General features: G+C 36.7%; 1 protein-coding gene across 1 annotated transcript in view; it reads left to right on the forward strand.

Moving 5' to 3' along the window:
• The window catches only part of Ace2 (angiotensin I converting enzyme 2), a 56,933-nt gene that overhangs the window by 20,065 nt on the left and 22,626 nt on the right, over positions 1 to 14,242 (forward strand). Inside the window, exons 3-7 of the mRNA XM_008840876.2 lie at positions 2,197 to 2,290; positions 4,086 to 4,229; positions 6,425 to 6,537; positions 7,481 to 7,586; positions 10,999 to 11,096. Of these exons, the coding sequence (XP_008839098.1) occupies positions 2,197 to 2,290; positions 4,086 to 4,229; positions 6,425 to 6,537; positions 7,481 to 7,586; positions 10,999 to 11,096 (555 nt within the window). The remainder of the gene's footprint in view (positions 1 to 2,196; positions 2,291 to 4,085; positions 4,230 to 6,424; positions 6,538 to 7,480; positions 7,587 to 10,998; positions 11,097 to 14,242) is intronic.

Raw genomic sequence — 14,242 nt, forward strand, 5'->3', positions numbered from 1 at the left:
GGATCTGACACATTCTTCTGACCTCCTCAGGTATTGCACTTACATAGATGCAGACAATACACTCATACACACAAAAATAAAAAATAATAAATAAAATTTTAGAAAAGACCCTATCTTGAGATGATTTCAAGAATCCCTATGTTTATCCCTGTCAAAATCTAACCCATGCCTCCAGGGCAGAAGTTGGCAAACTTTTTGCTATAAAGAGACAATAATAAGTATACTAAATAAACTAAATATTTTAGGTTTTGCAGGCCATATTGTCTATGTCACAATGAGTCAAATCTGCCATTGGAGCAGGAAGTCAGCCATAGATAATACATAGATGAATGGACATGGCTGTCTTCCAGCAAAACTTTACAAAAACACAAAAGACCATAGTTTGCAGCTTATTGAAATATTTTTATCTAAAATATTCAGCTCTTTCACATCAAAGCCTCCCTTCTCAGTTACTTATCCTCTGGAACTCTGTATGTCTTAATCTGAATTTATAAAAACAAAATTGCATGATAAGGACAGAGATAAAGCCATACGGCATTTGTTCCTACAAGCTGATGTTTATTATTCTGCATTCTTTGGGTCTAATTATTCCACTAAGCTATTAATCTATCTTATCTTGTCTAGTCCATGTTTTTCTATCTCTTGTTCACAAGGATAGCATGAAAAACCTTGCTTGAATCTAGACAGCCTACTGTAACCTAGGTGGGATCTGCACATTCTAGTTTTAAAAGATTCCCAAATAATTCTAATGTGTACAAGATGGGCTTCCACAAGCTGTCCCCTGAGGCCTAGGAAGTTAGGTAGCCTGTAGCATAGCCAGAGCAGTGTTGGGCTGGAGAGATCAGTGGAGGAAAACTCTGATTTCCCACTGCTCTGCAACAACTAGAGCATGGACTGGCTCTTTAACAGCACACTGCAGGGACTACCTTGAGGTTGGTGCACAGCCAGAAGCTGTTTGTGCTATGGATGAGCTAAGTAACTGAAATGTATATAATACTGAGAAAGAAGTCAAGATTTTGAAATCAGAAATTTTATGTGGAACTGACAGAGTTAGATCAACATTTTCTAATATGGCCGCACTAGATACATGTGGCTTTGAGTATTGGAAATGTAGCTAATGTGACTGAAATACTAAATTTTAAGTTTTATTTAATTATATTTAACTTCTCTGTGCACAGAATTTCTCTGTGTACAGAGTAAGAGCGAAAGACAGAAACGGTAGGCTTAGTGGGCAGAGAAAAGCTTTGAGGTAGGACACGAGTGGTGGGAGAAGGCTTGACTGGGGGCGCTGTTTTTGTTTTTGTTCTGTTTTTTTTTTTTGAGATAGGGTCTCTCTGTAGCCCCAGCTGTCCTGGAACTTTTACACGTGTATTCTCTCTGTTCCTTTTGCTGACTTGCACCAACCCCTGGACTGCACTCTGAGCATCACTGTTATTCAGTTACTTTCACTCCCCTTTACCTACAGGGTAAAGTTTTAATACTTCACCGTGGCATAGATTGCCCCCTGTGATCTGGATTCTGTAGCTTCTCCATTCTCAAGGCCTCCAATTCTCTCAGAGAACACCATCACTGGGGTTTTAGTCATCTCAACGATTCTTGAAAATGGCTTGTCTTTTCCACCTCCCATCTTTTAGCATCTGCCTTCTCCTTTTTTGTCTACCCGATCAAGTTCCACTTCTGGAACATATAACTCTAAAGGTGCCTCCTCTCTGAGGTCATTTCTGAATCTCCAGGTTATAAATGCTCTTCCTTCTACACCTCCCTTCCACCTCTCAGGCAATTCTGCCACATCACTTTTTAGTGGCATAGTTACAGTACTTGTCATTCTATTATGTAGCGATTCATTTAAGGGTTGCCTTATTGTCCCATGACTTTGAGGCCTTTGAGTCAGTGACTTGTTTAGTTCAGAATTTTCAGAATCTAAAGAAACAGAAATGTGATCTCAATGTATGCATAGGTGAGAAATATTCTTGGGGGCTTAGATGGATTTGTTTATTTCAAGACTTTGTACTACTTGACAGTGGAGAAATTTACAAGAGCTATTCCTTCCCTACATAAAGATACTTGGCAAAGAAGATATAAACTGTTATATTTTGAAGCATCTAAAAGTCTCATGATCAAAAAGATATCTTTATGTTAGTATCAATTTTAGCACATTTTCTGTTTCTACCACTATTTATTATGTTTAACTTGTAGTTGAACACAATTCTAAATACGATGAGCACCATCTACAGTACTGGAAAAGTGTGCCGCTCAAATAACCCACAGGAATGCTTATTACTTGAACCAGGTAGGCTATTAATTTTTAGTAGCAATTATGAAATTTAAATTTTTTTCCTGAATTTTAAAAATGAGATTGACTTTTTTATGTGCGTATGCGTATGCATGTTTGTGTGTGTGTGTAGGTGTACATGTCTGTGCATGTGCACATGTGTGAAAATTCACATGGAGGCCAGAGGACAACTTTGAGTGTCATTCCTCAGGCACCAATCACAGTTTTCTTTGAGAGAGGGTCTCTCTCTGGCCTGGAATTCTCCAAGCAGGCTAAATTGGCTGGCCAGCAATCTCAAGGGATTTTCTCTTTCTCTGCCCCTAGTGCTAGAATAACAAATGTACACCACTGTATCTGTCTTTTAATGTGAGTTCTGGGGACTGAGCTCAGGCATTCACACTACAAAATAAGCACTTTACTGACTGAGCTATCTCCTGAGCCCAACATTTATTTTGATGATGACATATCACTTTGGAGATGGGTAATACAAAGATGATATCATTCTAAATATGTGTTTCAGCTCACAGATACTCTTTTTAAGAAGACTTATATTTATTTTGGGGACTCGGAGAGATGGCTCAGGTGGTTAAGAGAACTAACTATTCTTGCAGAGGACCTGAGTTCGATTCCCAGAACCCACATGGTGGTTAACAATCATCTGGAACTCCAGTTCCAGGGGATCTGATGCCCTCTTTGGACCTCCATGGCATTGCACCACACAGGTGTACTTAAATACATGCAGGCAATACATTCTTACACATAAAATAAAAAATAAATAAAATATTTTTTAAAGATTCATATTTATTTTTTGCTCTCTCTCTCTGTATGTGTGTGTGTATGTGTATGTGTGTGTGCATGTGTGTGTTTGGTGTATGTTCAAGTGTGTGCACTCAATACACTTTTGGATGTTAGAAGAAGATGTTAAATGTCCTGCTCTATCCCTCTCTGCTTTATTCCCTTGAGACAGGGTCTCTCATTGAACCTAACACTAAACTGGTGTCCAGTAAACCCCAGCAATTCTCCTGTATCTGCGCCTCACAGCAATAGAATCACAGTGGCATGTGTAGCCATGGCTAGCTTTTTGCATGAGTTTTGGGGATTTGAATTCTGATCCTCATGCTTGTGAGCAAGCACCCTTACTCACTGAGCCAAATCTCCAGGCCCTCATAGATACTCTTTTAACTTAAAAACACATTGTAAATTCTATTATATTCAAGTAATTTAATCAAGCCAATAACTAAGTTATTTCAGTGCCCCCCCCCTTTTTTCCTCCTGCAGACACACTTGGACCTATAAAAGGTGTAAAAAGATTAACTATGACCTTTAATTTAATGACCTGGATGCCTGCCAAACCTTTGTTTTTCACTCTTAAAGTATATTTTTATTGAATTTTTGTGCATTTCATTCAATACATCTTAATTATATTTAGACCCTCTCCCCTATCTGCACCTCCCATAACACTTACTCCACTGAATTTCATGCATTCTGTCATATATGTTAAGGCCTAGCTGGTCAAGCTTTTGTACCCAAATGGCCCTCAGTGCAAGTTCATTCACTAGAGTCTAGTCAGGCTATCTAGAGTCACTCCCTTAAAGAAGATCAACTCTCCCTCACCCAACAGTAATTAATTGCCAATACTCCTTTGGCTAAGGTTGGGGCCTCCTACCCAGTTCTATGCTAAGTTTTCATCTGATTGAGTTTGCATGGGTCTTGTGCATGTTGATACTTAATTCTTTAAAGTCTGTAAAATTGTTTACAACTAAAAGTTTTTCACATTCATGTTCATTTTCTTTTGGGTCCTTTGGGACAACAGGTTTGGATGACTTAATGGCAACAAGCACAGACTACAACGAGAGGCTCTGGGCATGGGAAGGCTGGAGAGCTGAGGTTGGCAAGCAGCTCAGACCATTATATGAAGAGTATGTGGTCCTGAAGAATGAGATGGCAAGAGCGAACAGTAAGTTTCCTGGTTTGTCTAGGTTCCAATGCTCTATATGGGGTTATGAGATTATTTCTTAGGTATTGCCAAGATTGCCCTGTATTGTTTGGATGCTCCTAAATTAGCAATCATTTGGTCGACAGTTCAGGTCACCTGTCTCAATAAGAAGCAACCGGGATATAAAAAAGTGCATTGGAACGCTCTTGTCTACAGAGTCTCAAATGCATTATTCGGAATGAGTGGATTATGAGTTATCTATGGAGTTCTCAGGCTCCAAAAGGTACCCAAGGCAATGTTGAGGCTGAGTAGGGATCCTATTTTCCAGACAGGATGAGAGGCAAAGACAATATCTGTTACCAAAACCCTCATTGGGTGAAAATTCTCAAAGTTCATTTGTATGTCTACCTCAGAATATCTCAGGAAGAAAAAAAATAGCCACCATCCAATTAGTTTAGGTGAAAATTCTTATTTTCTGTCATTGTAATAACTCAGTCATAAAATCCCAACATAGGAAGGGGCTTTTATCGCTCTTAAATTTTTATTTTATCTATATAATGGGCTGAAGTCACGGTATTATGAATCACTTCATGCTTTGGTGATTCACTATGTCCTAGGGTCAAATAAGGAAAATGTATTTCTCATTTGTTATTTCTAATTTCTTCCATTGCCACTTAAATTCATATTCTCAAGCCTCAAGCAAGTGCCAGACAGTGGTTTAAGATCCATTTTAATAATATCCTGCATATCCTCCATCCAAATATTTATTTCTCTCCTCATCTTGCTGATCATACATTAACAATGTACATGTAAAAACAAAACCATCCGAATACATTTGAAAACCTTGTTAGCTAATACTTTAATGCAAGCTGTGTTTAGTGATGATCAGATGCCAAATAAAACACATAGAGATATGTCGTGTACCTATATAATTTGAAATCAAACAGGATAGTTGTCATAGTGTCAAAGATCAGTTTGGCTATATCTGAAAATATAAGACCCCAAACAAAATGAGAATTAAGAACTTAGGGATGAATTGCATGTTTTAAATATATTTTTCTATTACTTTATTTTTATTTTATATGTATGAGTGCTTTATCTGCATGCATGTAAGTGCACCCATGCATGAAATGCCCAAGGATGTCATTGGATTTCCTGGAATGATAGTTAGGGATTGTTGTTAGCTGTAATGTGGGTTCTGGGAAATGAACCCAGGTCCTCTGCAAGAGCAGCCAGCGCTATGAACCATTCAGGCATCTCTTCAGCTCCCCAATTGCATGTTTTAAAGATAACAATGGAGAGAGTAGGAATAAAGAGTTTGGAAATTAGGAGTAGAACACTGCCCCTTACCAGCTTTGTGACTTTGGAAAACTGAGTTTTACTACTCTAAGCTTAAGTTGTTGGTAGGAATGTAGATTGGTATAGCCACTATGGAAAGTAGTTTGGAGATTCTTAAAGAAATTTAAATTAGAACTAACATATGATCCAGTAATCCTTGTCCTGGGCATGTACTCAAAGATACCTGCACTCATTACAGTGTTATTTACAATAGTCAAAATATGGAAATAATCTAGATGTCCATGGACAAATAGATAATGAAACTGTGGAATGTGCATATTTAGTTATAATAATATTCTACAATATATAATCGAATGTAAGTAATAAAATTTATAATATGTGATAAAATATCATTCAACCTTAAAAAGAATACAGTGTCATTTGCTGCAACATGGACTTAGATAACATTAAGCTAAGAGAGATAAGTGCAACAGAAAGAAGAATGCTGCATTATCTCACTCATGTATGGAATCTTTTATTGAGAGGGGGGTCTTTTCTAAAAATATGTTTTATTATTTTTATTTCATGTGCATGAGTATATTGCCTGCATGTGTGTAAGTGCACCTGTGTTGTGCAATGCCTGCAGAAATCAGAAGAGGACGTTGGATTCCCCTGGAACTGGAGTTATGGACAGTTGTTAGCTGCCGTGTGGATGCTGGGAACAGAACCTGAGTCCTCTGGAAGAACGGCCAGTGCTCTTAACCACTGAGTCGCCTTTCCAGCCTCTCATTTAAATTCTTTTGAGCTGATATCTGAAGGGGCAGTAAAAATGTGATAACTGAATGCTTTTTACCCTCCCACCAAAACTAATCTATGTAAAATGTAATTTCCCTTTGATTTCCTTATGTTTCCCCCCTTTCTCTTCTAAAAAAAAACAGATTATGAAGATTATGGGGATTATTGGAGAGGGGATTATGAAGCAGAGGGAGCAGATGGCTATGAATATAACCGCAACCAGTTGATTCAAGATGTGGAACGTACCTTCGCAGAGGTAAGAGAGGAACTATGGGGTAGTACACAGGAAGGAGCCCAATAACTAGAGGTACTCTGGGTTGTTTTAAACACATGAATGGGCCATTCTCAGCTTTCATAAAATTATAGAGTATTAGAGCTTGTAAAGATTTCCTTCCTTCCTTCCTTCCTTCCTTCCTTCCTTCCTTCCTTCCTCCCTCCCTCCCTCCCTCCCTCCCTCCCTCCTTCTCTGTCTTTCTTTCTTTAACAGGGTCTCATGTATCCCAGGCTGGCCTCAAAATTACTGTAAAGCTAAGGATGACTTTGAATTCCCAATCTTTCTCTCTTCATCTCCTGAGTATTAGGATTACAGACATGAGCCATCATACCTGGTTTATGCAGTGCTAGGGTTGAATGCATGACTTGGGGCATGCTAGGCAAGCTCTCTACTAACTTAGCTACATCCCTGACCCTTGAAAATGTTTTGAAAAAACTATGGGAAGTTCCTACTGATGATTAGAATTGCTCCTCTTTCCTCCCCCCACCCCCTGGATCTTTAAGGTAGTGAGCTTCCTATAGTCAGTCATGTCTTCCTTTCTTAGCAGAGTTATAGACTTTGCTTCCTTCATCATGACAGTTGATACTATTATTTCATCAGCCTTTGACTAAGAAAGTTTTTATGGGAAAGAGAGAGTCCTATGACAAAAGAATTACATAATATCTTTAAAATGATGTTTTGGCATCAACTTTCATTTGGGGTCCTGTGTTCCTCCAAGTGCTTTTATTGCTTTATGTGATGGCACTAGTTAGAATCAATATCTGTGAAGAACGAATGTTCTCAAACTCTCCAGAATATTTGAGAGATGAAGAAACAATTTAGGGAAATTCTCTCCTTGTATAAAGAAACTCATATTTCTAGAGTTGGGGATTAGAAACTGACGTTGGCTACTATTGGTCTTAAACTTTCTTCCTGGGTTTTGCAGATTAAGCCATTATATGAACAGCTCCATGCCTATGTGAGAACAAAGTTGATGGATGCCTACCCTTCCCGTATAAGTCCAACTGGATGCCTCCCTGCTCATTTACTTGGTAAAAAAAATTCCAAGAATCTTTTGTGTTTTTTGTCATCTTAATTACTTCTATGAATAAAACTCATTTTGAAAGCACACTTTCATGAGAAAGTCCATTTGAAATCATTCTTAAAGTTATCATACATATATGTAGAGGGGCAAGGGGTTGGTAACTAAAGAAAGAATTATAAGTAAAACTGGGAGTGGAAGTGTGTAAAATAGCTTTTAGAATTTGAGTAGGCTGACTAAACTCTTGAGGTAGAGTTTGGAATTTCAATGTCATATTGTCAGAGGAAAGAAACTCAGTAGTTTGCAAGTGTTCAGAACTGAGAGAAAAGGTTTCTAGGATAAAGATATGGTCTAGGAAAACATTTCATGAGTTCATGTTAGACTGCCAATACATTTTTAAATATATATTTTTATTTTTTGTGAATTTTATACATGAGCATTGTATTTACATTATTCCCAACCTTCCCAGTCCCCCTCCAACTCCTCCCATGTTCAACTACTCCCTCTCCATTTTTATCCTCTTCCTTGATTATTATCATTTATAAATACATATATATCTATCTATATGTATGTATATATAATGCACTGAGTCCATTTAGTGGTACTCCTGTGTACCTGTGTTTACGGCTGCCCATTTGAGATTAAACTCTCAGGGAGCCAGTCCCTGGAGAAAACAGATTGTCCCTCCCTCAATATCCACTGATTGCCTGAAGCTCTTCATCCTGAGGAGGGGCCCCTTGACCCCCTCCCCATCCACCTTGGCATCTCAACTGATTTTGTCATTATACAGATTTTGTTAGGCTACCATACTGCAGAGATTTCATGGGTACAGCTTCCCTATTATGCTTAGAATGCATTAACCAACAGCAGGTATCTTGTCCTTTTGGTTCTTACATTCTTTCTGCTCTCCTCCTCTGCATTGTTCCCTGAGCCTTGAGTGTAGGGGCTCCATTGTACATGTGTCACTTAGCACTGGACACCTCACAGTCATTTATTCTCTGTGTTTGGCCAGTTCTGGAACTTTGTAACATTGGTGTAACAGTGGCACTTTTGTATTGTGGGTAATCGACAGTTATCTAATTGGACCTAAGGCCCATTGTCTGGAGAGGTCATAGATCCTGGGGAAGATTCTGCTACTGTCACTTTCCTAGACCAATGTAATTTCTTACTATATTCTAAATACATATCTATATTCTCAGAGAAGTGTAGCTCTCACCATTCTTAGAAGTTTCTTTTGGGGACAGATGGAGACTATTACAAAATTCCACAACTGTCCCCATCAATCTTTCTGAGAAGTACTCCCTTTGGAATCACATGAGTAATGAATGGAATGAAGAAGAATGCCACTTTCTCTCTTCCATTCCAGTAGCCAAGGCCAAATAAAGTAGAAATACCTGAAAATTTCATGTCACCTGTCTTTAGCATATGCCACAGATAAACCTCATGTTTACCAGCAGGAGAGAATATGGGCAAAAATACTTCAGAAAATTTTAACCTTAATGTAATATAGAAATCCTCTCTACAATGTCCTTGGAAGGCATTATTTGGTAATTTAGTTTTTGCTTAAACTTTCTGATGTGATGGGCTCATTCTTCTTCGCAAGGTAGATTAAGCTGCCGTGGCTTGTCAGCAGTTCTCTAACGTCTTCCATTCACTATGGTTATTTCCATGCTACGGCATTACTCAAAATATGTCATTTCTTTTTTTACAAGATGACCTTCCAGACATATGTGAACAGCTATCACATAAGACACAGAGTCATAACTAGCACAAAATTATATCTTCATTTCAGTCTAGTCACTACTGTTCCCATCATTGTGTATATTGTTTTCTTTTTTCAAGTTAAATATCATACATAGATATTCGACCACTTCTTAAAATCCTAGTATTCTAATTTTTTTTCCTTTGGCTACCCTTTGTCCATGCCCCACTTTAATTGCCAAACTCAGAATTGAAGAGTTATTCCAGATGAAGTTTTACTGACATAGAGGTAAAAATGGTACCGTGCATGTCTTTGCTCTAGATGCCATAATTTTATCAATTCAGCTAAAGGTCTTATTTGTTGTAGAACACATGACATGCTGTTCTTGGACCATTTTTGGTCTTTTATTATCTGCTGGGTTTTGTTTTTAAGGTAAGTTCTTTTAGATCTAAAAGTATAGGACTTTACATTTATCTTTATCAAATTTCATTTTTTTAATTATTTAATAACCACATGATTAGAAGCATTTCATTACAGCATTAACATATTCAATAACAATTTCCAGAGCAAAGATGCTTCTCTTTCAAAATTAGCTGTAAATTTTGAGGTTCACAGTTAAATTAATACAGTTATACAATATTGAACTCAGTATAACCCTTATAAGACATAAAATTGAATGAGGTTTTAACTTTTTTTTTTAAATTACAACATAGAATAAGTAGATTTAAAAAATAAATTATCTGAACCAGCAAGATGGATCAGCTGGTAAAAATGCTTACCATTCAAATCTGATGATCTGAGCTGGATTCTCAGAACCCATGGTAGAAGAAGAGAATAAACTCCCCCAAACTGTCCTGTGACCTCCACTCCGGATATGTGCTGTGACATGAACACACACACACACACACACACACACACACACACAACTAATAATAATAATAAATAAAAAAACTAAAAATGAATTCACTATAATACTCTTAATGTCATTGGTGCCAGAATTCTCCTCTTGCTATTACATTTCTTTTTAGGTCCATTTTCCCTTTTATAATCTGTGGCCTTGGACTCTAATTTCACATTGTTGGAGATGCATAAGTTACCTAGTTAAGTGTATTACTATGGTAATAAAAGTGAAACCTAGTTATCAGTTAATAGAAATTTTTGAATGATGATCTTATATGATCTTTTTTGAATCCAGTACTAGGTATTAATAGTTTAATTTGTAGCACTTCATTGAATTTGTGGTGGATTTTTAGAAACTTAATGTACACTAGCTATGATATTCTATATGTTTTGTTTTGTTTGAGACATATATAGCCCTGTCAGGAGTAGAACATGTTATGCAACCCTGGCTGGCCTTGAACTTGAGCTCCTCCCCTCTCATCCTCCCAAGTGCTAGGCATCCTGGAATGAGCCACAATATCTTGCCTGAATTGTGCCTTCCAGTACTACTTGTGTTGATTCCCTAACAAGCTTTGCCTAACCACAGAAATCACTAGCCATTTTATTATTTTTACACAAGATATAAAAAGAAAATGCTGGAAGCTTAAAATTATAGAAGAACCCAAAGGGGAAACAGAAGTAGTGAAAAGGGAACACAGAAACTTGATTGTTTAGAAATACCGAGTGGCTGGCTTGCCCATCCAACTTCCTGTACTATGAAAGATCAGATCTGTATTTCTGTTACTTTTGTCAAATATTAATGTATTCTTTCTGTAAATAGGTGATATGTGGGGTAGATTTTGGACAAATATATACCCTTTGACAGTCCCCTTTGGACAGAAACAAAACATAGATGTTACTGATGCAATGGTGCAGCAGGTAAGAATTTCAACTTCATTTTCCTTTTATTTATCCTCTGTTCTTGTCTTTGTGTGTATGAAATCATGGCAATAAAAATTCAACCTAATGTAAATTTATTTCTTATGTATTTTCATGAAAAAGTAGTTTATAATGTCAATAATCTCAAGTACCTTAGTTACCAAAGATGATATTTGCCTTGCTGAGAGGTATTCAAAATTGAGATGACCTGATTTTTCCTTTAAGCAATAAGATGTGGAATTATCAACTGGTCAGCATCACACTTTCCAATGTTAACCGTTACCAACTAGTCAGTTAGTCATCTCTAAGAACAGTAACAGATAACGATGTCTACTTTGTATCTTAAATGTAATTATTGTTCAAATATTATAATAACCATTTATATCACCCTTTTCTTCCTATCTTCATATAATTGTTTAAGTTATGTTATCTTCCATCAGTGAACTAATGTTATAATTTCAGTTAGGTGTTTTTCTTCATTCAGTTATATTCTACATGTCTAATTAGAATGACTGTACTTCCATTTACCTCTAAAATTTCCTCAGATGGTCACATAATAATTGAATATATATGATGCTGAACCTTTATTTATTAATTATTTTCCATTTGTAAGTAGTTATGAAATGACTATCTTCACATAATAACACAATACTGGGAAAAGTTCACAGAAAGACTAAAAACGCAAAGCTGGAAAGCCTTAAGCTCCTGCAAGCTGTTCTAGCCCTGATTTGTAGTTGAGTAGCAGCAGGTGCCCATCTTTATTTAAATTGTTAGCCCTTCTGGAGGGGCTTCACTTGGTGGTACAGTGGTAAGCATAGCTGCCTTCCAAACTAACTTCATATTTGCTGCTCTTCTAATGTTATAGAACCCTCTGAAACTGTCAGGACAGATATGATAGTTCCATGCTGTAGATGAGGAAACAGGCTTAGGTATATGATTTCCTGAAGTCACAAAGATAGTTAGTAGCCACTAACAACTGGACTTAGAACTTCTCTTGTTTCCATTCCATTTTTCTATTCGTTCACTCTTCATTCAACAAATGTTGATTACACTTATCAATCTGTGCTGTTTTGTTCATTATACTTAAGAGGACCATATTTAAAAAGTCTTGAAATTTTTATGGTACTACAATGCCCCTCCCCAAAACAAAGCATTCTTGAGTAAAAAGCAAAAGGTATTATGGTAAATGACTTCAAATCATGCTACAAAATGATAAAATTCAAAACAGACACATATGCCCCTGGAGCAGGATAGGGAGCCTAGAAACAAACCCATGTGTCCATAGTGAACTGATTTTCAATAAAGGTGCTGAGATCATACATTGGAGTAAGGGCAATATATTCAATAAACAATGTTGGGAAAATTTGATGTTCACAGACAGAAGAATGAAACTGGACCTTTGTCCATCACTTGTTCTAAAAATCAACTCAAAATGGGTTAAATATTTAGTTGTGAGACCTGAAACTATGACACAGGGAAAAACAGGGGAAATTGTTCCTGACACCAGAACGGGTAAATAATTTTTGGACAAGATGCTCAAAGCACACGAAACAAAAGCAAAAGCAGACAAATAGAATTAAATGAAAATGAAAAGCTTCTGCACCGCAAAGAAAACAAGTAGTCAATACAACAAGAGACAACTCTGGGGACACTAACTTGACACAATAAGCCTTAACACAAATGACAGAATGTACGAATTCTAGTAGGAGGGCTATGGGAAGGTGCCAAAGGGGAAGGGGTAAGAGGATATAAAGATGATTTTCTGTATGAATACAGAAAAATTCAATAAAAAATAAAAAAATAGAAGAGAAAGCACACAAAACAGAAGAAAATATTTAGAACATGTGGTAAGAGTTAATATCTAGAATATATAAGGAATTCAATACCAAAAACTCATAACCTCATTAAAATGTGAGCAATCTTCCTAAATAGACATTTCTTAAAAGAAGGTAAATAAATAGTAAATAGTTCTACTAAAAAGCTCAACGTCATCAATTAGGGAAATGCAATCCAAAAACAAAATGCGATATGACTTGACCAAAAATACAAAAATCAGGGTGAACTAGAAAGGATATGGGGTAAACAGAACCCTACAACAGTTACTTGGGAATACACCTCAGTATAGCCCCTATGGCAAACAGCATGCCACTTCCTCAAGAAATTAAAAATACAACTTACATATGATCCAGAAATCCCACTCCTGGGTATATATGCAAAATAAATGAAATTAGTATTTTAAAGAGACAATGCTTCTACGTTAATTAGAATATTATTCACAACACGCAAGAAATAGAAACAATCTAAATGTCTATCACTGAATGAATGGATAAAGAAAACGTAGCATCTGTATACAGTGGAATGCTTTCAAGTCATAAAAGAATGAATTCCTGTCATTTGTCACAGCGTGGATGGAACTGGAGGACATTATGTTAAGTGAAATAAGCCAGACATACAAAGTAGCATATGATCTCATTCATATGTGAGAATGAAAATGTTGATCTCATAGAGGTTGAGAGTAGGATGATAGTTACCAGACACTGAAGAGTGCATGAAGGAAGGGAAGGGAGGAGACTAAGTTTGGACTATTTAAAGAATTTCTGGCAGGGCTGGAGAGATGGCTCAGCAGTTAAGAACACTGGTTGTTCTTGCAGAAGACCTGGGTTCAAATCCCAGCACCCACATGGTAGCTAACAACTGTCTGTAACTCCAGTTCCAGGGGATCTGACAGCCTCTTCTGACCTCCACAGGCATTGCATGACATGGGTGCACTTACCTACATGCAGGCAATACATGCATACACATAAAATAAAAATAATAAATAAAATAAATAATTTCTGGCATGCTGTTGCATAGTACAGTGACTGTAGGTAATGATAACATACTGTATATTTTGATAAATCTGAAGAAAAATTTGAATGTGTTTTCATAAATAAATAATACATGAAGAAGTAGATACATTTATCTTTTTTTTTTACTTTTTAAAACTTTTTGTTTTGAAATGATTGTACATCCATACAAAATTGAAAGCAATTTATAAAGAGATTGGGTGTACTTTGTACCCAGTATCCCCCTATAATATCAGTATCAGAACCAGGAAACTGACACTGATAAAAGCTTCAGAGTCTATTTCAACTTCACCAGTGACA

The sequence above is a fragment of the Nannospalax galili genome, unplaced genomic scaffold (genome assembly GCF_000622305.1).
Source record: "Nannospalax galili isolate Female #2095 unplaced genomic scaffold, S.galili_v1.0 scaffold521, whole genome shotgun sequence".
NCBI classification, from domain to species: Eukaryota; Metazoa; Chordata; class Mammalia; order Rodentia; family Spalacidae; genus Nannospalax; species Nannospalax galili.